This window comes from Balaenoptera borealis (assembly GCF_965194805.1).
Source record: "Balaenoptera borealis genome assembly, chromosome: 5".
Classification (NCBI taxonomy): domain Eukaryota; kingdom Metazoa; phylum Chordata; class Mammalia; order Artiodactyla; family Balaenopteridae; genus Balaenoptera; species Balaenoptera borealis.
The window spans coordinates 82,277,361-82,304,021 of NC_138862.1; the positions used below are offsets into that span (position 1 = coordinate 82,277,361).

At 37.9% G+C, this 26,661-nt stretch overlaps 1 protein-coding gene and 1 pseudogene across 4 annotated transcripts in view; both read left to right on the top strand.

Annotated features, from left to right (window-relative positions):
- EHHADH (enoyl-CoA hydratase and 3-hydroxyacyl CoA dehydrogenase) overlaps window positions 1-24,835 on the top strand; it is a 51,992-nt gene extending 27,157 nt beyond the window's left edge. For 2 of the 3 annotated variants that reach the window (XM_082392948.1, XM_082392949.1), the window contains exons 5-6: window positions 8,927-9,268; window positions 20,435-24,835. In XM_082392948.1, coding sequence (XP_082249074.1) covers window positions 8,927-9,268; window positions 20,435-21,696 — 1,604 coding nt within the window. In that variant the 3' untranslated portion in view covers window positions 21,697-24,835. The remainder of the gene's footprint in view (window positions 1-8,926; window positions 9,269-20,434) is intronic. The other variant, XM_082392947.1, reaches the window with a different exon arrangement.
- On the top strand, window positions 9,330-14,357 carry LOC309629217 (serine/arginine-rich splicing factor 3 pseudogene; annotated as a pseudogene). The gene has a single exon. The product of its transcript is annotated as a serine/arginine-rich splicing factor 3 pseudogene (transcript).
- Window positions 24,836-26,661: the final 1,826 nt, after the last annotated feature.

Genomic DNA, 26,661 nt, shown 5'->3' on the forward strand with positions numbered 1-26,661 from the left:
ACCACTGGCCTGTTTTCTGTTACTATAGTTTTGTTTTTTAGAATTTCATATAGATGTAGTCTTTTGTGCCTGGCTTCTCTCACTTAGCATGTTTTTGAGGTTCATGATGTTCTTTCATGTATTAATTTTTTATACTTTTTTTGTTACTGAATAATAATCCATAGTATGGATATACCACAATATGTTTATTCATTTATCAGTTGATGAACATTTAGGTTGTTTTCACTTTGGGTGTACACAAGTCTTTGCAGACATTATATTTCCCTTTCTCCTGAGTAAATACCTAAGAGTAGTATTGCTGGATCATATAGTAAGTATATGCTTAATTCTTAAATGCTTTTTAAACTTGGTGATTAATATAAAACCATTTATGATTTGAAAGACACTAATTTTTGCCAAGCAAATCAGCGAAGATAGAAAAAATAATATGCTCAGATTGAATTTAAATAAGCACTTATTAAACAGCTTGTAGTATATCCTGCCTGTCTAGACGGCAATTGGGCAATCATGTATTGAAGCTTATTCTTACGTTTTGACTTATTATTTCTATTCTCAGGCGTTTATCACAGAGAAATAATCACAGAAGTACACAAAGATTTGTATACAGTGATACTCACTGAAGCTTTATTTATCATTATAAAATGTTGGAAACAGCTCAAATATCTAATTCTAAGAGATTAATTGCATAAAAGATGATAGATCTCAGTGAAGCAACCCCATTCAGCCATTAAAACTTCCATTTTTAAAGGAAATTGAAGAGCTTGGAAAAATGCTTACATGTAATATTAAGTAGAAAAAACAACCAGATAGGAAGTTGCACAAATGTGTGTGTGTGTTCATATGCATATTTACATACAGAAAGAAAACTACAAGGAGATATAACAGATTTTTAACAGTGGTTGTATTTGGATGGTAGGTAGTGAAGACCTTTGTTTGTTTGTTTTTTTAATGTTTATCTTTTCGTATTATCTGAGTCATTAAATTTACCCAAAGGAAAAAGGGATGCCTGGCCAGTGTGGAAGGGGTACAGTCTAGTAGAGAAATAGGTTTAGGATTGGATGTCAGGAGGCCTGGATTATAATTTTAACCTATAGCTATATGGACCCTAACAAATCAGCTTTGGGGGCTTTATTTTCTTCATCAATGAAAGGAAAAGTTTCAACAAAATGAGTTGGTTTCAAACCGTGTTCTGAGACCCTATGGGCTCCAGTTTTTTGTCTTGCTACAACCTGGGCAGCTCTACTGTGTCTCTTTTGAGGTTTAGGGTTTAGAATCCCAAGGAAAACTCTGGTACTTCTACTTAAAAAAAAAAATGAGTTCCACTGTTTAGAATCCTATGATTTCTTGGTGCTGCTCTGTAATAGATAAACGCTAGAGATACAAGGTAGAGAAATAGGGCATCTTACAAAATGTGTAGTTTAGCTAGGCTTACTTATTTTGTATTTCATTTTCATTTGAGGTCTTGTGCTTTTCCTTTCTTTTTTTCCTTTGTTTGCTTTTAAATATAGCTATTAGACTGTGGTTATTTGGCAGAACAAAATTGATGGATTGATTTGAAGGACAGGCTTCACAAAAATCTATTATAAAAATGTATATTTATGTTTTATGATAGATATTTATTATAAATATATGACATAAATAGTACAGATATTTATTATAAATATATGATATAAATAGTACAGATATTTATTATAAATATATTATAAATATGAATGTATAAATATAATATAAAATATTTTTATTAAAATATATTGATGTTAAATATATGTGCATTTACAAATTTATAGTTATGTGAAGCTAGTGCAATTGTCTTGATCTAGAGGAATGGTTCTCAAACGTCACTGTGCATCAGAATCACTTGGAGGGTCTGTTAAAACATAGATTATAGGACCCCACTCATTACTTTCTGAATCAGTACATCTGGGATGGGGCCCAATTTGCATTTCTAAGAAGTTCCTAGGCAATGTTGATGCTGTATTCTGGGGACCACACTTTGAGAGCCACTGATGTACAGAGAACGAGGGTAAGAATGGAGATAACTTTTCCTAGTTTTGACTTTTTACATGCAAACGCTACTTGCTGTCTTAAAGATATTAGTAAATCAGTTCTGCATGGTTAAAAAACATACATGTATGGTTGCACACATTGTGATTATACTAAAAACTCCTGAATTAACAAACTTTAAAATGGTGACTTTTATTGATGTGATTTATATCTCAATTTTAAAAGTATATGTAAAATTTTTGAGTTCTCTTTTTCCATTTGTAAAAATATTCCATTAATTCAGCCTATTCTCACTCTCCATCACTACCACCACCCCCAAGGCTGAAATGTTGACTTAAAAAACTAACAAAAGGAAAAGATTAAGAACACTTATTTAGTTTCCACATCCAAAAAAGAAGTTGAGAAGGAAGGAAATTTCCAATGGTCAATGTTGCAATCAGCAGTTTTGGAGCCAGTTATGGGTGGGAGGGGATTGTAGGAGGTTAACATATATATCTAAAAATGTGATTTGGGAAGTAGCTGCAAATTTCTGTACAAACTTAACACGCATCCTGGAGAGTTGACTGTGGAGGTTAATTAGCTTCATGTATCTTAATGCTTTTGTTACATGAAGCCTCTTAGACTACTGCAGTGCAATGGATTTAGCAGAGCAATTCAAAATCACTTGGCCAAACCAGATTGCTTTGGCTAAACTGGGGAGGGGAGGGTCCTGTAAAACGCTATTTATTTGCATTTGGCCAGCAGCCTGCTTGTTCCCAAACTGAGTAAGAACTCCTTGTTCCCACGTGCATGATTCTGGCATGAAGCTGAAAATGTGTACTGTTAGTCAAAGATGGGCACAGAGGACATCCAAGTGGGAGCCTCAACTCAGGAACCCAGTGCTCTGTTTTTGTCCCTGTAATGAACTCTTGTCCTGTTACTATGACTGCACTGGGCTGTGTTAGCCATTTTTAGCGATTCTTATTCTGCCCAAAGACCTTGATCTGTTTAGATTTTGTGGCTTAAAAAAAAATCTTAGTGGTTTCATCTGTCTTTCTCTTCATTTTATCTTTTGCACTTTGTAATTTATTTTTACTGTCTGTGAACATTTATATAAACATGTTTTACAAGAGCAGAGTGACACTGCCATACCTAGGAAGCCTGAGCACACGTCTAAACTGGGCTTCTTTTTTATGTACCCCAGTTCTTTAGGGACCCCCCTCAAGCCTGGAAAAATGCAGTTGTTCTTTTTGTCCTTTGCAGCCCTTCTATGAGAGAGAGAGCTTATTGTTTATGAGAGTTAGAGAAAAGAGAGTCCTTTATGTCTTAGGAAACCATTTCTGTAAACTGCACATTATGTCTCTCTTTAGCCCAGGTAGAGAAAATCTCTTCCTGTTAGTTTACTAGAAAGGGAAGAGGGAAAATAATCACCTCCTTTTCTTCCTTTGGGCATGTGAGTCCCTTATTTTTTTAATTAAAACTTCTGCCTTGGAAAACTTCAAAGAATTAAGAAAAAATGTGAATGGGTCAGGGAAAGAATTCAATTATAAGCATATTTGAATCATTAATTAGTTCTTCACTTTCCCATGTTCCTGGCAGCTAATGCTGGTGCTGACCTGCTCACACTTGCCTCTCTTGTTATGTAGTTACAGCTGAGTGACTTTAAAACTACCAAGACTCTAAAACTACCAGCTGTATAAGAAATACACTTTGAAAACACCATAGCTGTAGACCCAAAGTGGAAATTCTGAATATATTTTGTAGTAATAAAATGAAGTTTTAAGATAATAGCATCCTTCAGTTACAGCCACAGAACAAAAGGAATAGGAAATTGACAGGGAAAAACCTTCTAATGGTTGTGCCCTGATCCAGCACTCTCCAGTGGATGTGCTTTGTTTGGCCCTAGGCTGGTCGGGACAAGTGCTCTGGGGGGCTCCCAAAATATGCATCTGTAGTCTCAGAGGTTCTGAGTATCCCCAGAATACTAGGAATATGCCAATTGGCTAAAATTACTGCACACCATTAAGTTTTTTTCTTCTTCCTTTTTTTTTTTTAAAGATTTTTTTGATATGGACCATTATTTTAAAAGTCTTTATTGAATTTGTTACAATATTGCTTCTGTTTTATGTTTTGGTTTTTTGGCCGCAAGGCACATGGGATCTTCGCTCCCCAACCAGGGATCGAACCCGCACCCCCTGCATTGGAAGGTGAAGTCTTAACCACTGGACCACTTTCTTCCTTTTTTTCTTTCTCATCTCTTTTCAATCTCTGGCCCAGGTTAGAGTTGCCAGGAGCTACAGCTGTCCTTGATACAGTGGCTGACATATGCTCTGCTCTTGGACCTCCCAGAGGCAATACCTCAAAATCAACTATTGAATTTTTAAAAAATACTCATGCCCAGTCCCCACCCTTAAAGATTCTTAACTGAGTTCACAGTGGGGCATGGGCATCCAAACTTTTTAAACTCCTCAAATAACTCTGATGTGTGCTATGATGTTGAGAATCAGCCCCTGTCATGGTGGGGCTGGTGGTAGTGTCACAAGGACAGAGATCCAGCTCTAAGATATCCCAAACCCATCTATGCTCTGTCCCAGGAAAGACTGCAGCAGCCACCTGTTGTCAGATGCCCCAACACTGCCAGCTCTGCCTCCTTTCCTCTTCCACTTGTCCTCTCCCCACTGTCCTCTCCCCACTGTCTGTTCTTGTCTCTCTTTTGAGCCACCAGGGAATTAAATCAGCTGTAGGCCCTGGAAAGGTCTTCATCCTTCTGCACTGAGCTTGCTTTCCCATAAATTGAGGATTGGGTAACTCATTGGATAACTGAGCAAGTAATTGGTAGCCTGTTGGGTAGAGTTCATGTTTTTCCAACAATAGCAGGGTTAACAGGGACCACATGCTGCTACTCACCATCTTGCCTCCTTTCCTGAATCTTATTCTTATGTCATATGGGAAAGCATTAATTTAAAAATCCATTCTTTTCAATTCTACTTAGTAATCAAGCATTAAGGAAATGTTCTTGCCTCCTAGGTTAAAAAAAAAAAAAAAGGTTGAGATTATACAATGCCTCACAGATACAGTTCTTTCTTGTGCACATGATAATATCCAAACCTTACTCTCCCTTGGACACATAGTAACATACCAATGCCAGACTGGCTCACATTCATCTGCCTTTTTATAGTGAAACTGCTTTGTAAGCTCTGGTAGGTTTCTGGTGTAATTAACTAAGGTGTACATTTTTGATATATTGCTTTATTTTTTAAGAGATAGTAGCACTTTTTAGAAAACAGTTTCTGGAATACTATTTTAGAAAACAGTTTTGTTAAAAGTATAAATTTGTTAAACATTTATACTTTTATGTAAACTTTAAAATCATTCTTTTGAGTTATTTAAAAAAATAGGACCACAAGGATTCTGATTAGAAATTCATATATAATATATGGAAAATGTTTATTTTATGCTATTAAATATTTATATTCAGGGACATGGGGTCATTCTTTATTAAGGTATTATTTTATGTTCTTCAATAAAATGTTATATAGACCTTCTTAAAGGTCTTGTACCTTTCTTAATAAATTCATTGCTAGATATTTTTTAACAGCCTTAATGAGGCATAATTTGCCTTTGAGTTAAGAGTTGTGCAACCATCCCCATAAATGAGTTTTAGGACTTCTCCACTATCCCCAAAAGTTCACTCTGCCCTTTTGCAGCTTACCCCCACTCCCACCCCCAGCCCTAGGCCACAGCTGATCTTTCTGTCTCTATAGATTTGCCTCTTCTGGACATTTAAAATAAATTACGTCACATCAATATGTAATCTTTTGCATCTGGCTTCTTTCAGCTTGCATAATGTTTTTAAGGTCCATTTGCGTCGTAGCATGTATCATTAGTTTGATCCTTTTTTTTTTTTTCCTGGCTGCGTTGGGTCTTCGTTGCGGCGAGTGCCTGCTGCTGTTTGTTGTGGTGCGCGGGCTTCTCATTGCGGCGGCTTCTCTTGTTGCGGAGCACAGGCTCTAGGCACCCGGGCTTCAGTAGCTGTGGTATCTTCCTGGATGAGGGCTCGAACCCGTGTCCCCTGCATCGGCAGGTGGATTCTTAACCACTGTGCCACCAGGGAAGTCCCTTTTTTAAAAATTAATTAATTAATTAATTTAGTTTTGGCTGCGTTGGGTCTTCGTTGCTGCGTGCAGTCTTTCGCTAGTTGCAGTGAGCGGGGACGACTCTTCGTTGCGGTGCTCGGGCTTCTCATTGCAGTGGTTTCTCTTGTTGCAGAGCACGGGCTCTAGGCACGCGGGCTTCAGTAGTTGTGGCACGTGGGCTTCAGAAGTTGTGGTACGTGGGCTCAGTAGTTGTGGCTCTCGGGCTCTAGGGCGCAGGCTCATTAGTTGTGGCGCATGGGCTTAGTTGCTCCGTGGCATGTGGGATCTTCCTGGACCAGGGCTGGAACCTGTGTCCCCTGCATTGGCAGGTGGATTCTTAACCACTGCACCACCAGGGAAGTCCAGTTTGATCCTTTTTATTGCTGAATAGTATTTCATTGTATGGCTATACCACATTTTCTTCAGTTGGATATTCACATTGTTTTCAGTTTTGAGCTACTATGAATAATGCTACAGTGAGTATTCACATACAAGTTTTATATGTTTTCATTTCTCTTGGGTAGATTCCTAGGAGTGAAATTCCTGGGTCGAACAGTAAGTTTATGTTTATCTTTTTAAGAAACTGCCAAAATGTTTTTCAAAGTGAATGTACTGTTTTACATTCTCACAAGCAATGTACGAGGGTTCCAGGTACTCCACATCACTGCCAACATTTTGTGTCATGTCTTTTTGATGATAGTCCTTCTAGTGGGTCTGTGTTGGTTATCTATAGTTGCATAACAAATTTTCCCAAAATTTATTTGCTTAAAATCAAACAATTACTATCTTACAGTTTCTGTAGAATCTGGGTGTGGTTAGCTAGGCCCTCTGGTTTAGGGTTTCACAAAAGACTACATTCAAGGTATTGCAGGGGGCGCTGTATCCACCTGGAGGCTTGACTGGGGAACGATCTGCTTCCAAGCTCACTGAAGTGGCTGTTAGTGGAATTCAGTTCCTCTTGGTCTGTTGAACTGAAGGCCTCAGTTCCTCACTGGCTGTTGGCTGAAAGCCTCCTTCAGTTCTTTGCCTCACGGGCTTCACTGGAGGGCAGCTCACCCATGGTAGCTTGTTTCCCTCAGGGCGAGCAAGTGAGAGAGCAAGAGTCTTTTTGTCATTTAATCTCAGAAACGACATCCCATTACTTAGAGGCTGCCTACCACATTCACTGTGGTTTTAATTTACATTTCCCTAGTGACTAATGATGCTGAACATTTTTTCACTGCTTATTAGCTGTTTGTATATGCTCTTTGGTGAAATATCCACTCAAGTTTTTACCCATTTTAACACTGAGTTGTTTGCCTTCTTATTATTGAGTCATAAGAGGTCTTTATATACTCTGTATACAAATACTTAATTAGATATTCTGTATGCAAACTGTATTCATTTTCTACTGCTTGATAACAAATTACCACAAGCTCAGCAGTTTTAACAACACAAATGTATTACTTAGTGATCTATAGATCAGAAGTCTGGTAGGGGTCTCACTGGACTAAACCCAGGTGTCAGCAGCTGCACTCCTTTCTGGAGGCTCTAAGGGAGAATCTGTTTACTGCTCACTCGGGTTGTTGGCAGAATTCAGTACTTGTGTTGTAGGACCAAGGTCTCCATGTTTTTGCTGGTTGTAAACTGATGGCCATTCCTAGCTTCTAGAGGTCACTGCAGTCCTTGGCTCTTGGCCCCCTTCCACCATGTTCAAAGCCAGATTGTCGTCCATAGAGCCAGTCCTTCCTGTGTCGCATCTCTCTGACTCTTCCTCTCTCACTCCAGCTGGGAAAGGCTCTCCTCTTTTAAGCATTCATGTAATTAGATTGGGCCCACCTGGATAATACATGGTAACCTTTACATTTCAAGGTCTTTAACCTTAATCACATCTGTAGAGTGTCTTTGCCATGTAAGGTAATATATTTATAGGTTCTGGGGATTAGGAAGTAGACATTTGGGGAGGGTGTTATTTTGCTTACCATGCAAATATTTTCTCCCAGTCTATGGTTTATCATTTCATTTTCTTAATGGTGTTCTCTGAAGTACAAAAGTCTTTAATTTTGATGAAGTCCAACTTATTGATTTTTTTCTTTCATGGATTGTGCTAAGAATACTTAGCCTAACCAAAGGTCATAAAGATTTTTCTCTTTTTTTTTTAGAAATTTTTATAGTTTTAGCTCTTCAATTTAAATTTATGATCCATTTTGAATTAATTTTTATATATGGTGCTAGGTAAGGATCTAAGTTTGTTTGTTTGTTTGTTTCATGTGGATATCCAGTTGTCCTCAGCATGTCCTTTCTCTCATTAAATTGTTTTGGCACCTGTGTTGAAAATCAATTGGCGATGATTATAAGGATTTATTTCTGAACTCTCAATTCTCTCCATTGATTTGTATGTCTATCCCTGTGCCGATATTACACTGTCTCCTTTTCTAGGTATTTTAAAGTTTTTGTTACTGTTAAGAATGGAGTTAAAATTATTTTGAACCTAAAATATTATTAACTCAGAATGATTTTCCTTAAGCTCACTGGCAGATTAATATAATTAATCTATCACAATATTATCTTGGCCTTGAAGTAAAAAGAAAATGTAACTTTTATGCCTCAATTAGGTAACTTGAAATTGCTTTGAATCTATTAAATTCTATCTAATGGGACTAAGTTGCAAAGATGTCAGAGATTTTGGTATTAGTGTTACATTAAATATCTTGATGAATAGTATTTAATTTCATATTTTGAATTTGAACAGGTTATTATTATCATTATATACACATATTCCCTTGGTATAGGTAACATTTCCAAATTTTCTTTCTTATTTCTTTCAGATCAATCTCTAGAATCCCGTAGAATCTACAACAAGCCAATCCAGAGCTTGTCCAACATGGACACCATTTTCAGTGAAGCCCTTCTGAAGATGCGGAAGCAGCACCCTGGGTGCCTTTCTCAGGAGACTTCCATCCGTGCAGTCCAGGCCGCTGTCCAGTATCCCTATGAGGTGGGCATCAAGAAGGAAAAGGAGCTGTATGTGTACCTTCAGAGATCAGGGCAGGCTAGAGCCCTGCAATATTCTTTCTTGGCAGAGAGGACCACACGTAAGTGGTCCACTCCCTCTGGAGCATCCTGGAAAACAGCATTGGCACGGCCCATCTCCTCTGTTGGCATTCTCGGTAAGAACATGGGTAATGTCACTCCCCAAATCTGCACATGTAAAGTACTACCATTTGCTTAGGGCCACCAGGTGCCAGGCTCTTTGCTAAACATATCACTTGTTTTAGCTAACTTGATTTTCACCCCAGCCCATGAACTATCTTTACTTTATGTGTGAGGCCTAGAAACACTAACCTGCTTGACAGCGAGCTAATGAAACCCAAGTCGTCTAATGTAGGTCTGTCTGATTCCAGACTCTGGGCATTTTTTAACTCATTTCTACTTCTTCCATGTCTCTCATTCCTGGATTTCCCAACAATGATTATTATATGTTGCACATTTCAAAGTGTGTTCTGTCACTCCTATAGCTAGGGATTTGGAATGAAGTCTATATCTTTCTGGTCCTTGCATCCATTCACTTCTCCTGGTTCAAAACCACTATCCTCAAATTCATCTGAACCCTGAAATAGTGGCTTCCCTACTTTTTCCCCTAGAAAATTTCTCAAACAAAATGTCTTCTTTCCTTAGAAGCTAGCTCTCTGATTGCCTTCTTCAGGCCACTTTCCTAAACTTCACTTTCTCTTAGTCTTGGCCCAAGAATGGTCTTGGGTAGATTCCAAACCTCCTGAAATAGTAAGTGAAATGTTATATGTATTAGCTTGTATACAGTCTTCTGGGGGAGGAGGTCCAAAGTTTACTAAAAGCATCAACTTTCTTAACCCTCACCCAGCTCTCTAACACCAACCCAGCTTGGAGGGGAAGACCCCTCTCTACATCTTCTTAGTCTGTTGTGGTTTCAGTCAAGTTTGGGAATAAAATAATGTGTCTTTAATGCAAACACACTGTGGTCCTCTAGCACTGACTCTGTTCACTTGTGATTTTTTAAGGAGATGGATAAATAGTGTGACAAAGAACTATGAGTATCCCTTTTTTATACTCTTTCAGCAACACCAATATTTGTTTCTAGTTATGTATTTACCTGTTTCTTCTTCCTTGTATTCCTTCAAGCCAAGAATAATTAATGCAAAATAATAGTAAAAGTTTTAAGTTTATCAGTATTGTGTTTGTCAACCATCATTTGAGAATTTCCCTATTTCCTTATTATGAGCTTTTTAAAAATACATCAGGTTTGTGTCTAGCATGGAATGTTTAAAAGTTTAAGGTTTTTTTTTTTAAGTATACCCCACATTGTTCTGAAAAATATTTGAAAAAGCATTTAAACTGTGTAGAAGACAACGTGGATAAAAATAAAGTGAGAGAATTGGTCATTTCCCCCTTCTTCATGTTTATCCACATCCCACTCTGCACTTCTTCTTTGTGACACAGCCTCCCACTGCACCCTGTGTCCTCTGGAACACGCCCACAGCCTCATCTGGTTTACTAATGGCTCCCCCTCTGTCTCCTGCCTGAAACCTGGCTTACCCTGGGCACCTGCTTCTCCTGCAGCCCTGTCAAGAGAATGCTGTTGCTTCTCCCACACTCCATGGACCTCACTGTCACTTCCCAGTTCCCCTCTCAGACCATTACTCCTTTCAGGACACTCTCCTCTGTGGTCCTGCCATCCAGTTGTATCACTTTATCCCTCCTCATTACTGTCAGTGCTCCCCTGCTTTGCCCTCATTTTAGTACCTGGATCACAGTTATCCTCTGTGGCCCAAATCCTGCTGCCATCTGGTTGTCTTCATCCTCTGTGTGAATAATTCAGCCCTGAATAACCCAGCCCTGTTGCTTCTGGGTTCCTTCATCTCCTCAGATCCAGTGACATTCACCTCACTTCACTTCCGTGACCCACACTTATGGCTTCACCGTAGGTCTTGTCTTTACCCTGAACATTTCTCCACCTCTGAAATGTGAAATCTCACTTTTTCACCACAATCTTGTATTTTCCCACATCCCTTTCTCGGTTATTCTAACTAGTACATGTGTTACTTGATCAGCTCCTCCTATCTTTACTTTCTTCTCTATTCAGTTTTCATTTCCAGTCATCACTTCAGCTACTCTCTTACCAATGTCCTCAAATGCCACGACTCGTCCTTTCATTATGTCCCCTGGCAAAACCCCAGCCCTTATGAGCCCAACTTTGCACTTCCATGAGCCTATGTTCTCAGATCAGGCCGGCACAAACTGCAAGTTCACATTCTCCCACATCGCCTGGACTCTCAGGGCTGTCAGAAGGGGAGAAGACTGCAGTTGACCAAACACTGCAGAACCAGTAGTCAAAGCATCCCTTATCCTTTATTTACTTCTCTGAGTAGAAGAGGTTCTTGACTAGATTTAATTCCATGGCAGTTAAAGGCAGTGATCTGGTACAGGAGCAGGGCTCCTGGTCCCTGTCTGTGTGTGTTTAATGAGGAAAGAGTAAGAAACTAAATTCAATGTAAATGCAATATATACCTATGAAAACATAATTACCAACAGTGAAAAGTTTGGTCTTTCAGCCCTTCGTTCTTGAGAACTTTGAGACCACAAGGTTGTGAAAAGAGAAGTTAATAGCTAAGAACTTTTTGAAAGAAATAGATATTGTTTTCATGTATATTTTGTTTCAGTGATTAAATGAAAAGTATCAGTTTATAGAACTGAAGAAGATCTAAAATTATAGCTAAGACACTTCTAAAAAACATTAGTCTGGCCCACTTTGTGGTTTGGATTATGAGTTGTTTGGAGCCCCAGAGGTCCTTCAGCAGACCTGCTCTGAGAGGTGAGCGCTGAGGAGCTCTACTCCATCTTCACCAGGTGGCCTTCCTTCCCCGCTGTGTTCAGTTCTGAGATATCACCTGCATGACATTATACTTTACAAAGCACTTTCACATAAACTTCTCATTAGTCCTTATTGTCCCTGTGAGTTTATAATCTCTACACGGTAGGAATTTTCAGCTTGGGACTGAAAGCTAGGAGGCCAGGGTTTTGAGCCCCCAACTCTACCTCCTATTTACCCAGGCCAAAGTTTAGGATACAAGCTGCTACAGCAGTGAGAGCTATCCAGCCTTCTTGTTACTGAGTGAAATGCAGATGCTTAGTAAATTTGGAAACCTAAATGTTTTAAATAATTTAATATATATATATTATATTAAATAATTTAATACAATTTAAAAATTAAATATATTCCAGAGAAACTAAATCAGTGATTTCTTATTATTGATATCATTCTATATTCAAAACCAATTGCCACAGGGGATTAAGAGGCACAAATTACTATGTATAAAGTAAATAAGCTACAAGGATATATTATACAGCACAGGTAATATACCCAATATTTTATAATAACTCTAAATCCAGTATAATCTATAAAAATTTTGAATCACTATGTTGTACACCTAAAACTAATATAATATTGTAAATCAACTAAACTTCAATTGAAAAAAAAAAAACAATCCCCAAAGCTAGTCATTGTGAAGTGTAGAAGAGTTATATATACATGTCTTTCACAAAACATCCACAGTGGGTTGGTTAGGTAACAGGTAACATGCTGCTGTAACAAATAACAATCTCAGTGGCTTAGCACAATAAAGATCATTTTCCTCCTCACTCCACAGTAATTCTAGAACAAGGTTCTTTCCAAGGAGTGGCTCTGCCATCCTCCTGGATAAGGGTCAGCAAACTTTTTCTGTAAAGTTCCAGATAGTAAATGTTGTAGACTTTTGGGGCCATATGGTCTCTGTTGCAACTACTCAACTCTGCTATTGAGGACAAAAACAGCCACAGAGCCATTTCGTGGACGACGGGTGTGCGAGAGCATCTGCGGTGCCAGGCAGGAGGGGACCGGGAAGACCCAACCGAGGGTGTGTGGATTTGAGCCTTCGCGTTTCTAACCCGAGATCTCGAAATGCATCGTGATTCCTGTCCGTTGGACTGTAAAGTTTATGTAGGGAATCTTGGAAACAATGGTAACAAGGCTGAATTGGAACGAGCTTTTGGCTATTATGGACCACTCCGAAGTGTGTGGGTTGCTAGAAACCCTCCCGGCTTTGCTTTTGTTGAATTTGAAGATCCCGAGATGCAGCCGATGCTGTCCAAGAACTAGATGAGAGAACACTATGTGGCTGCCGAGTAAGAGTGGACCTGTCAAATGGTGAAAAGAGAAGTCGCAATCGTGACCGCCTCCTTCTTGGGGTCGTCGCCCTCGAGATGATTATCGGAGGAGGAGTCCTCCACCTCCCACACATCTCCAAGATGGAGAGCCTTCTCCGTCAGCCAGAGCAGGTCCCTTTCTAGTTATAGGAGAAGAGAGAGATCACTGTCCCAGGAGAGAAATCACAAGCCGTCCCGATCTTTCTCTAGGTCTCATAGCCGATCTAGGTCAAATGAAAGGAAATAGAAGACCAGTTTGCAAGAGGAGTGGTGTACAGGCAATAACTTCACTTGACAGGAGTATGTATAGAAAATTCAAGTTTTGTTTGAGACTTCATAAGTTTGGTGCATTTTTTAAATGTTTTAGCTGTTCACATTTGTTTGTCTCTTGGAACAGTGACACATAAAGGTGTAATTCTCTATGGTTTGAAATGGATCATATGAGGCATGTAATATCAAGAATTGTTACTTTACAATGTTCCCTTATGCAAAATTGAATTTGCTTTGAAGTTTTAGTCTTGCATAGACTGATAATATACCTCTAACTCCTGTCCAGCTAAAGTGTGATGTTTAATATTATGGAAACAAAACTGGCAAAAATTGAAAAGACTTTCTGTAGCTGGGATATGCAGCTGTAGTTAAGCAAGCAGTCTTTAGAAGCTGCTGTGAACACAAGCCAGCAGGTAAAAATTAAAGCTACACCCTTAAACTAGATTAGAGGTTTAAAAATTCCACTAGTCTTCACCCCGGACAAGAGGTTGTCCGGTGGGTTTAGAATCTAAGAAGTTTCAAGAAAGTTAGTTTACCTTTGCTTTAGGTCATAAGTTCCTTCTGTGATTGCTGTATATGAATACATAGCTCTTTGTAATATTATTTGGAAATTTGAGACTATTCAATATACCAATGTCCTGCTAGTTTAAGGGTACATTGTAGAGCTGAACTTTGAGTTACTGTGCAAGATTTTTTTTTTCATGCTGTCATTTGTAATATGTTTTGTGAGAATCCTTGGGATTAAAGTTTCGGTTACAAATTGTTGTTTAACCTGAAAGCCTGTTTTTCCTTGCAAAACTAAAATCTGAGCTTGGTACCAATCAAGTCCAGGTATAACATTCCTATTGGAAGCCATACTTACATTTTCTTGTAAAGTGCTTATGATAATAAAATATTAACATAATTGTGTAATAGTTGAACCCACTATTACCATAGTTCTTGTCCCATAGAAGGCAGTTGGTTACACAAATCTTATTTTGTAAGAAACACAATTTGAGGCTTTTGAAGTGAAGGGAATTTTTGGTTGTCTACTTAAGTGATGATACATTTTTAGGAGTAGAAGCCAGTTCAAAGTCCATGATATTCAGTGACCAGCATTTTAAAGTATAGCCACCTGATACATTGTAATCCAAAGTTGCTGGTAAAAAAAACAACAAAAAAACTTTAGCATGAAAATGTTCCACAAAGCTTTAAAAATTGCTTCCATTTTATATAATTTGAGGTGTTGCATGGAAATTCTAAATTGATCCATCATGATGTGAAATTCACTGTATGGTTCAAATGTAACAGTGCAGAATTGAATATGGAGGCATGCATAACCTTCTTCTTAGAAATCTAGAGGAGTTGTGATTTCAAATTTTTGTGCAATTAGATTAAATCATAATGCAACAGTCTTTTGGCTTAGTTTCCTTAAATGTGCTATTTAAAGATAGTTTTGGATTATGCTGTACTGACTTTCTTTAATATGAAAGATGTCATTGTATTAATCTATAAGGATGTTTTATAAGATACAGATCCTAAACAAATTATTTCCAGTGGTCCTTCTTCACCTTTCATGCACATATCAAGGGAGGAGAGTCCTGGGTGTCACAGGGGGAGAATTGGTGTCAGTGGAGTTCAGTATGAGCCTTGTTACAGAAGGCACTTTTAAGACTGCCTATTGATTTACTGGGAGCTCGGGCTTTGGGCCTTTTGTCTTTCGGCATTTCATAGCTTGAAACCTTTGTTAGGATCAAGCAAGGCAAGATAGCTAAGAATTCATGGAAGTAATACGGTACATCAATATTACACTGCTCTTATAAATCTACATGGGCATTTTTGGCAGTATACAACTTGCAGAGTCTTAAATTGGAAGGGTTTCTGTAAAAAGGATAGTGGATTATAGCTATAATGTGGCTAATACAGACCTGATATAAAATTAACCTCCGGGATTTAACCTTAGGGTCCAAATTTGCAATCACTTTAACCAGAAACCCTAGCACAATTTTATGGCTCGTTAAAAATATGGAAGATAGAAATCGTTAAAACCTTACATTCTACATTTAAACTGTGGCTATTAAAAAGTTTAGTTACTGTATTTCTGAAATTAACAAGTCCCGTTGGCCAGTTTTGTCTTGCATTCTCAGTTGAATATGATACTGAAAGCAGTCACAGAGACTTTGACTTGTGGTGTAATGATTACAGGTGTTCACTAGAGGTCACTATTAATAATACCTGGTGATAATTTAAGGAACATATCTAAGGATTATAGTTGGTTTTTATGCTTTCAAGAATAGTTAATATTCTATGGTTCTTGGTTCATTGTGGGTTACTTCTGACCTCCATGTCTTAAGCAGAAAGGTAAATACAAAGATAAATTAGCCAGAGAAATTTTAATTTTATGAGATGTAGATACATTTTACCTACTGTTTCTATGCTTTTTTACAGTTCCTTAAAAGATCATGTGATCAGTAGATGGCATCACCACCTTTTTAGACTCACCCATGTCTGGATGGAAAGTCCTGGTGGCTTTTTATTGTAGAGTTATGGTTTATATTCTTACAGTGCTTCTTTTTCAGGAATGGTGTTTTCCAGGCCTACTGACTCATTTTTCCATCCCTGGTTATATAAGAACCACTGGTTTAGTACTTTGTATTAGTGTGCTTTTATTTTCAGAATCCCCAACATGATTTAGTTGTCGGACCTGGTTGGTGGTAATATCTTCTGGTTGTACATTTTTGTGCTAGACTGTTGCCTTCTGGTTTTCCTTTTTTTTGAGAACATGAAAGATTTTTATAATTAAAGTAGCTGAAGAAGAAAAAAACAGCCATAGACAATACAAAAACAAATCAGTGTGATTGATTCCAGTAAAACTTTATTTATGGACACTAAAATTTGAAGGTGATATAATTTTCCTGTGTCACAAAATATTCTTATTCTTTCATTTTCAGCTATTTAAAATGTAAAAATATTCTTAGCTCACTGGCAGTACAAAAGCAGGCAGTGGGCTGGGTGCGACCTGCAGGCCAACATCTGCTCTAGGGTCTCCTCCAAAGCCCCAGAGTTGTTCTCTGCATCCTCTATACCCACGTGGTAATGAAGGATCTTGTGGGAGATTTTAGGGGCCAGTCGTGATCCCACGCCACCCTCTTCCCCATTCCCTTGACCAGAATTAGTTACAGGCCCTACCAGGATACCAGAGGTCTAGAAAGTACAGGCTTCTATGTGCTCAGGAAGAAAATGAAATGGTGTGGGAAAGAAATAGCAACATCTTTGCCATCGAATAATTTTTCTACATTTTCCATCCTTCTTGCTTTTTTAAAAAATATTTCTCACTTTTCTTTTCCCTTCCCCAGCTGGGTGGTTCAACTTCTCCAATTTCACTGTTTTAGTTCGATCTTTCTTTAAATATTTCTTCAAATATCTTTATCTTGAAGTTTTTCTTGACTCATCCAACCAAAAATAATCTCTTTCCTTTGAATCACCAAAGAAATTTGAACTTCTCTCATCGCTTATTTTACCTTTAAGGGTGGATATTTATGAACTTTTTTCTTTCCCACCACTAGATTATAAGTTCCTTGAGGGTTGGTACTACTCATATTTTTAATAACAGTTTTATTGAGATGAAACATATGTCATAAAATTCACCCATTTAAAGAGTACAATTCAACATAAAATGCTGCAGCTGCTGAAAAAAAGTATGGCAATCCCTCCAAAAATTAAAAATAGAATTACCATATGATTCAGCAATTCCACTTCTGGGTATATCAAAAAGGATTGAAGGCAGGGACTCAAACGGGTATTTGTATAATCATGTCCATAGCAGAATTATTCACAATAGTGGAATAATGGTGGAAGCAACCCAAATGTCCATTAACAGATGAATGAATAAACAAAATGTGGTACATATATATTCAAAGGGATATTATTCAGTCTTAAAAGGTGGGAAATTCTGATGCACGCTACAACATGAATAAACCTGGAGGCTATTCTACTAAGAGAAATAAGCTAGTCACAAAAGGACAAATACTATTTGATTCCACTTATATGAGGCACATAGAGTAGTCAAAATTATAAAGATAGAAAGTAGAATGATGGTTGCCAGGGGCTGGGGAGAGGGAAAAATGGGGAGTTATTGTTTAATGAGTACAGAGTTTCAGTTTTGCAAGATGAAAAGCATTCTGGAGATGGATGGTGGTGCTGGTTGCACAACTCTGTGAATGTACTTAATGCCCCTGAACTGTACACTTAGAAATGGTTATGATGTTAAGTTTTATGTTATATGTATTTTACCGCAATTAAAACGTTTTTTAAATACATAGTAACAATGTCACCAAAAAAAGAGTATACTTAAGTGGTTTTTAGATATTCATAAAGTTGTGTAGCCATTGCCACAAAAAATTTTAGAACATTTCCATCACTTTAAAAAGAAACCCTGTACCCATTTGCAGTTATTCCTCATTGCCCATCCTCCCAGCTCCTGGCAACTACTAATCTACTTTCTGTCTCTATGGATGTTCCTATTCTGGACATGTCATATAAATGGAATCATATAACAAGTAAACTTTTGCATCCAACTTCTTTAACTTAGCATAATGTTTTTTAAGGCTCATCCATGTTATAGGATGCACCATTTAGTTTTATGGCTGAGTAATATTCCACTGGAGAGACATACCACCTTTTGTTTATCCATGTTGATGGACATTTGGCTTGTTTCTGCTTTTTGGCTATTTTGAATAATGCTGCTATGAACATCTATGTACAAGTTTTGTGTGGATGTATGTCTTCATTTCTCTTGGGTTATGTATATACCTACCTACCTACCTACCTAGGAGTGGAATTGCTGGATTGTATGGTAACTCCATGTTTAACATTTTGAGGAACTTCCAGCTTGTTTTCTACTGCAACAGCACCATTTTACAATTTGCCAGCAGTGAATCAGGGTATTAATTTCTCCACATCCTCACCAGAACTTGTTATTGTTTGTCTTTTTAAATTATAGCTATCCTAGTGGGTATGAAGTGGTAGCTCATTGTGGTTTTGATCTGTATTTCCATAGTGACTAATGATGTTAGGCATCTCTTCATATGCTTATTGGCCATTTGTATATCTTCTTTGGAGAAATGTTTATTAGATCCTTTGCCTAATTTTATTTTATTTAAAAAAAATTTTTATTGGAGTATAGTTGATTTACAATGTTGTGTTAGTTTCAGGTGTACAGCAAAGTGAGTCTTATACATATACATATATCCACTCTTTTTTAGATTCTTTTCCCATATAGGCCATTATAGAGTACTGAGTAGAGTTCCCTGTGCTATACAGTAGGTCCTTCTTAGTTATCTATTTTATATATAGTAGTGTGTTTATATCAATCCTAATCTTCCAATTTATTCCTCCCCCCACTTACCCCCCTGGTAACCATAAGTTTGTATTCTACATCTGTAACTCTATTTCTGTTTTGTAGATAAGTTCATTTTTACCCTTTTTTTAGATTTCACATGTAAGCGATATCATATGATATTTGTCTTTGTCTGACTTACTTCACTCAGTATGAGAATCTCTAGGTCCATTCATGTTGCTGCAGATTCCTTTGCCTAATTTTAAATTGAGCTGTCTTTTTATTGTTGAGTTTAAGAGTTCTTTATATATTCTGATACATGTACCTTATCAGATATATGATTTGCATATATTTTCTCCTATTCTATGGGGTTTTTTTCACTTTCTTTATTGTGTCCTTCAAAGCACAAAAGTTTTTAATTTTGATAATGTCCAATTTATCTATTTTTTTTCTTTTATTGCTTATGCTCTTGGTGTCATTTCTAAGAAACCATTGCCTAATCCAAGGTCATGAAGATTTACTCATAAGAGTTTTACAGTTTTAGCTCTTACTTCGGTCTTTGATCCACTTTGAGTGATCCACTTTGATCTACTTTTGTATATGGTGTGAGGTAGAAGTTCAACGAAATTCTTTTGCATGTGGATATCAGTTGTCCCAGCACCTTTGTTGAAAAAGACTATTCTTTCCCCATTGGATTATATTGGCACCCTTGTCAAAAATTGATTTTCCATAAATGTATGAGTTTATTTCAGGACTCTCAATTCTATCTCATTGATCTATGTGTCTATCCTTATTCCAGTATCACACTGTCTTGAATACTGTAGATTTGTCAAAAGTTTTGAAATTGGAAAGAGTTTGTTCTTTTTTTTTTTTCTATATTGTTTTGGTTATTCTGGATTTCTTGTATTTCTATACGACTTGTAGGATCAGCTTGTTAATTTTTGCAAAAAAACCAGTTGGAGTTTTCATAGTGATTGCACTGGATCTGCAGATTGATTTGGGTAATATTGCCATCTTAACAATATTAAGTCTTCTGATCCACGAACATGGGATGTCTTTCCATTTATTTAGGTTTTATTTAATTTCTTTCAACAATGTTCTTTGGTTATTAGTGTACGAGTCTTACAATTCTTCCTTAAATTTATTCTGAAGTATTTTATTCTTTTTAATGCTATTGTAAGTGGAATTGTTTTCTTAATTTCATATTCAGATTATTCATTGCTAGTATATATAAATAAAATTGATTTTTGTATGTTGATCTTGTATCCTGCAACCTTGCTGAACTTGTTTATTATTTCTAATAGTGTGTGTGTGTGTGTGTGTGTGTGTGTGTGTGTGAATCCTACTTACTGTTATACCTTCTGGAGCACTTAATACAGTGCCTAGCCTTAACTAGTATTCAATCCATTTGTAGTCCTTGAATTTGTATCTTTGAATGCCACGTTTCCACAGAAGCCTTCCATTCACTGAGTAATTTCTCAGTTCCCAATACCATTGAATCATTCTTTTTCTCTTTCACTCTTATCTGCAGGCTTGGGAACAATGGGCCGAGGCATTGCCATATCTTTTGCAATGGCCAAAATCCCTGTGATTGCCGTAGAATCAGACAAGAAGCAGCTAGAGACTGCAAACAAGATAATAACCTCCATCTTACAAAAGGAAGTGTCCAAAATGCAGCAGAGTGGCCACCCTTGGTCAGGACCAAAACCCAGGTTAACTACATCTATGAAAGAGCTTAGTGGTGTAGATTTAGTCATTGAAGCAGTATTTGAGGAAAGGAACCTGAAGAAACAGGTCTTTGCTGAACTGTCAGCCGTGTGCAAGCCAGAAGCATTTTTGTGCACCAATACTTCAGCCCTGGACATTGATGAGATTGCTTCTTCCAGTGATCGTCCTCACTTGGTCATTGGCACCCACTTCTTCTCACCAGCTCACGTCATGAAGTTGTTAGAGGTTATTCCCAGCCGATACTCTTCCCCCACTACCATTGCCACTATTATGAATTTATCAAAAAAGATTAAAAAAATTGGAGTAGTTGTAGGCAATTGTTTTGGATTTGTTGGGAATCGAATGTTGAAGCCTTATTATAATCAGACATATTTCTTATTGGAAGAAGGCAGTAAACCAGAGGAGATAGATCAGGTGCTGGAAGAGTTTGGTTTCAAAATGGGACCTTTTAGAGTGTCTGATCTTGCTGGGTTGGATGTAGGTTGGAAATCCCGAAAAGGGCAAGGTCTTACTGGACCTACATTGCCTCCAGGAACTCCTTCCCGAAAGCGAGGCAGCTGGAGATATTGCCCAATTCCTGATATGCTCTGTGAATCAGGACGATTTGGCCAGAAGACAGGTGAGGGTTGGTACCTTTATGATAAGCCGTTGGGTAGGATTCACAAACCTAATCCCTGGCTTTCCAAATTTCTGACACAGTACAGAGAAACCTATCACATTGAACCACGTATCATTAGCCAGGATGAGATCCTCGAGCGCTGCTTATATTCACTCATCAATGAAGCATTCCGCATCTTGGGAGAAGGGATAGCGGCTACCCCAGAGCACATTGATGTTGTCTATTTAAACGGGTATGGATGGCCAAGGCACAGGGGTGGGCCCATGTTCTATGCTTCCACAGTTGGGTTGCCCACAGTGGTAGAGAAGTTGCAGAAATATCACAGGCAGAATCCTGATATTCCCCAACTGGAGCCTTGTGACTATCTGAAAAAACTGGCTTCCCAGGGAAACCCTCCTCTGAAAGAGTGGCAAAGCTTGGCAGGACCCCCCAGCAGTAAATTGTGATTCAGCCTTTCAGGTTTTGCCTCACACGCTGGCATCAGGTAATGCTCACTGAATTTCAGTGAAACTAAATCCAAAGATCCAAAGTAAGATTGCTCTGAAATGCAAAGCAAAAAGAAGTAATTGGCCAGCTAAAACTCTTCTTTGGGTCTTCTGTCTGATGAAGATTCTAATGGGTCAGATCTTTAGGAATGTGCTTCCTATGCCTGGGAATCTGTCCCTATCAGATAAATTATTTCAATCTCAGTGAATAAACTTGTGTTAACACCATAGTAACTAAGGAAAGAGCCTCAGGAATAAGTTGAGGTTCCCAAGTTCTTTGATCATTGGAGAAATATGTCATTAATTATTCACTGATAAATGTATAAATTCATTTTGAGCCCTTTCAACCTCACACACGTCACACTGATAGGAAATCGTATGGACCCTTCATTCAACAGACACTCATCATGCACCCCTGAGCATCTTGCACAGCACTTGACAGACCTAGAGTCCAGAGGGGCATTTATCCAGCAAGGAAGCCTATGATAAATTTCACTTCAGAGTCTCAGAGGTGGAGTGAAGATGGTTGGCAGTAGAGTCAGCAGTGAGGGTCTCTATGAGTGACCCTCTATGAGTGAGCTTGGAAAGCTGCCCAGGGAGAGGCAGAGGCAGTAGCCAGAGGTAGAGTATCAATGGCAGAACAGGGTTGAAGTTTAGGCGAAACACAGTTGGGAGTTGGTGAGGAACCCACATACTTAAGACCAGAATGGGGAGGTCAGGGTAGCTTGGCAAGTCATGCTCAATATAACACTTCTGTCCAAGGCCCATGTGCACAGTTGTTTGCTGCTTGCAAGGGGCTCAGTAACATTTTATAATAATTTCCTCAAGACCACCGGATGTCCACAACCTGGTCTTTATTTACTCTTCTAGTCAAACAGAAGTAATGGAAAGTAGTTAAGTTGTTGACTTAGTGTAAGAAGAGATCTCAGGGATCTAACCTCCTCTAATTCTGTGATAAAGTCATGATGCATTTCCCGGTCATGATATGCCTTTGTGATGTTGGGTATGAAATCTTAGCAAGTCTAAAATTATTGTAAAACAAATTTTGTATAATTTTGTTATAAGAACTCTTTTTACTTTTTGCCTTGTCTGGTTAAATGTTGAGGGGCTAGTCAACACAAAAACTTGTACACAAATGTTTATAGCAGAATTATTCATAATAGCCCCACATTGGAAACAACCCAAATGTCCATCAACTGATGAATGGATAAATAAAATGTAGAATAGCCATACAATAGGATATTATTTAGTCATAAAAAGAAATGAAGTGCTAATACATGCTACAACATGATGAACCTTGAAAATATTATGCTAAATGAAAAAATAGGCAAATCTATTGAGACAGAAAGCAGAATACAGCTTGCCTAAGGCTGGAATGATTGGGGGTGGGGAATAGGAAGTGGTTGCTAATGGGTACAGGGTTTCTTTCTGCGTTGATGAAAATGTTCTGAAATTATTGTGGTGATGGTTGCATAACTCTGTAAATCTGCTAAAAACCATTGACTTGTATACCTTAAATGTGTGAACTGTATGGTATGTGAATTATATCTTAATACAGTTAATAAATAAGTAAACAAACAAACAAATGGGCTTAGGTTATTGTCCTTCAGGATGATGTAAATGAACTGTTTTTTTACAATATTTTCACCAGTGAACTCAAACAAAATTACCAAAAGTTCTGATAGAGAAATCTTGAAGGAATATAGCACAAGTTTTCCATTGTAAAAAACAAACCAAAAAAACTTCTAGAGTGTGCTTTGAGTTGTAGTTCAATTTAGAATAATTTTTGAGATGCGTATTGCTGGATTTTATATAAATTGGTCCTTGAAATTAAAGACATCAATAGAAAAAAATTCCTGAAAATAGTAACTCTGTCTTCAAAGTGTCTTAGTTTCAAATTAATGTTAACTTATTTCAAATTCATACACACATCAACTTTTTCTTCTTTAGACCTTGAGTAGATTTCGATTTTGAGTTCTTTTTTTTTTTTTAGTTCTTAAAACTTATTTTCGTCCTACATTCTCCTTTAGATTGGGGTTTTGAAACTAGAGTGTCTATGAATAGATTCTGAGTCAATAATCCCTGAAACTTTATGCTAACATTTGTGTATATGTATCTGAGTGCATTGCTTAGAAAAGGTGTCATATCTTACATTGTATTCTCTGACATGTCTATGACGCAATAAATGTTAAGGACCAATACGTTATATATTGATATAAAATGGGAAGAAGAAGCATGAGTTCAGTTATCCTTATTTCGTGTCAAAGGAGGCAAAACTGATTCAAACTGTTGGGTGCCACAAACAACAATGGCTAATATGAAGAAACCTTTCCAGGATATCCTATTCCATTATTGAAAATGCACTTGCTTAAAGACTTATTTTGTTGTTGTTGTTGTTAATAATTTTAAAACTATCTTTTTTTAAAAAAACACCTTCTAAATGACATGTTAAAAATCTGTTCTAATGGTAATTGACTCTGACAAGAGCTACATATTAGAGGCACCCTTGAAGCTTTTCCATAATACTCCAGCTTTAAAGACGAGACTAATGACGTTCCTTAAATCAGGAAAGCCACCGTGCAGCTGCGGTTGCTATCTACTTATTCATTTCCAGCAGGCACAGGTGTGCTCGCAAGAAAGAAAGTGAGGGATCCTAAACTCCCCTGATTAATGATGTGACAGAAATGTGCATGCAAATCATATTCCACAGCACTGTAGAAACCTGGAATTTCTAGGGTCTTACACTTGTCTTTAAAATAGACACCTAGAAATTCAGAAATATTGCAGATTCACTAGATTAGCTGAACCCTCTTGGTAGCCATTGATGAAATTAATATAAATCAAGTTCTCTGGACTATGTTTAAAAACAGCTTTCTTCAAGAACAGAATAGTCTTTGACTCTTCTTAGTACTGTCAATGCCACATGGTTATTTTGCCAGTTTACGTGTATTTCAAGATTAACAGACAAGTTACACTGCTTCCCTGCAGGACAGCAACATTACACAACTCTGAGGGACACCATTTATACCATGCTCCAAGGGGCTGCCATTCACATAGAAATAATGTGAACAGTATCCTGTGGAGTTGTGCAACACCCTGTATTGTTTCCAGGGCACACTGTGTAGAGGTTTCAAGCCCCAAAACAGTTTCTTCTCTTTATTGCTGTAAGTATCTCTCTAAACAAAGTTGACAAAAGTAGAGGGAAAGTCTCCATTTAGATTGGTGTCTCCAGTGGACCAAATTTTTAGAAAAGATTACATTTGACTCTTGAACAGTTCGGGTTTGAACTGTGCAGGTCCAGTTACACATGGATTTTTTTCAATGGTAAATACTTTTGTACTACACCATCCACAGTTGATTGAATCTGCTGATACGGAGGAACCATAGATACTGAGGAACCGTGTATATGGAGGGCCCACTATAAATTATAGGTGGATTTTTAGACTGGGAGAAGGGTCAGTGCCCCTAACCCCAGCCTTGTTCAAGGGTCAACTGTACGTCTTGTCTGTTCTTCTTAGTATTTTTTTTTCTAGCACCCTGAGAAAGAGGAACGTGAGAGAGATGAACAGGGCTTTTAATTCTTGTCAAAAGAATTCCAGGGTATTTTAATTGTAATATTTATTTGTTCTCTTTCACCAAACCTAAAATAGCCTAGCTGAGTGATGCCTGAAAGCATCTGATAAAATGACGGGCACAGAGCTGATGCAATCGACCTTGTGCCCATCTTTCCACCTTCTCTAAGAGAGCACAATTAGCAGTTGCTAATTCTGGACATAATATGAGATCCTTAGGATGGGGTACAGCAAAACCTTCTCCAGCCAAATCATAAGTGCACTTGGATTCCTGAAGACCGCCAAGGCCTAAAGAGTCGCTGATTTGTAAGTTTTGGCAGAGACTGTTGGCTGTCTCCCAAAGTTTCTCTTCTTCTCTAGCAATAAACTTCTCAATTTTTAGCTGAGTATTTGGTTGTTCAGAATAAACAGTATTATTGTCAGCTTCTCTTGCATTCAGTTGTGAACATGTGACCGAGATCTAGACAACAGGATGTAAGTGGCAGTGTCACATGGCAGATTTTGGGAAACTACCTTAAGGATCAGATGATATGCATCCTTTTCCTGTTTCTTTTTTTTCCGCTTCCTCCATCTTGCTGCCTGGAACATAGATGTGAAGGCTGGAGGTCAACCCACTATACTGGACCACAAGGACAAAATTCCCTAGGGATAGCAGAAAGGAAGGCTGCAAAGAGCTTGGTCCCCCAAGACCTCATGGAGCAGAGTTGCTACTCTGCCTTCCAACAGTCATTTGTGTGAAAGAGAAATCAACTCCCATCATGGGTAAGACCCTGTTATTGTAGTTCTTTAATTCCTCACAGCTGACCCTAAGTAATGCAGGTGGGGTCCAAGAATGAGTGGGTTTTGTTTTGTTTTGGTTTTGTTTTTCTCAGTGCCATAGGTCATTCTGACACACAGGCAGCTTTGAGAATCTAATCTCATTAAACAGGATTTCTTGTTTTAAGAAAAACAATTTTTTGCCAGTGTGATGTGTTTTTCAACTTGATGTTGAATTGCTAATAAACTTGTATGTTATGTTTCACATATAATTGTTGTAGGCAATTCATGGAGACACCACCAAGAACCTGAACATAATTTAAAAACTAGACCACAAGGACAAAGGGATAGCAGAAAGGATTACATCAACTTAGTAGGAAACAGTCTCACAGGCCTACTTAAACCTCAAATTGACTCCTACCCGGTTAGAGATAAAAACACTAACAAAGTATGTGCTATCAGAAGGAAAGATGGAAAGAGGAGTAATTCAAGAAGCAATATCTCTCAGCACTGACCGAAAGGGAGGCGCTGGATCTGGGGTGTACAAACCTGCTCACTAGATCAGAGATCTCTAAAATGGGGTGCCCCTACCGAAGAC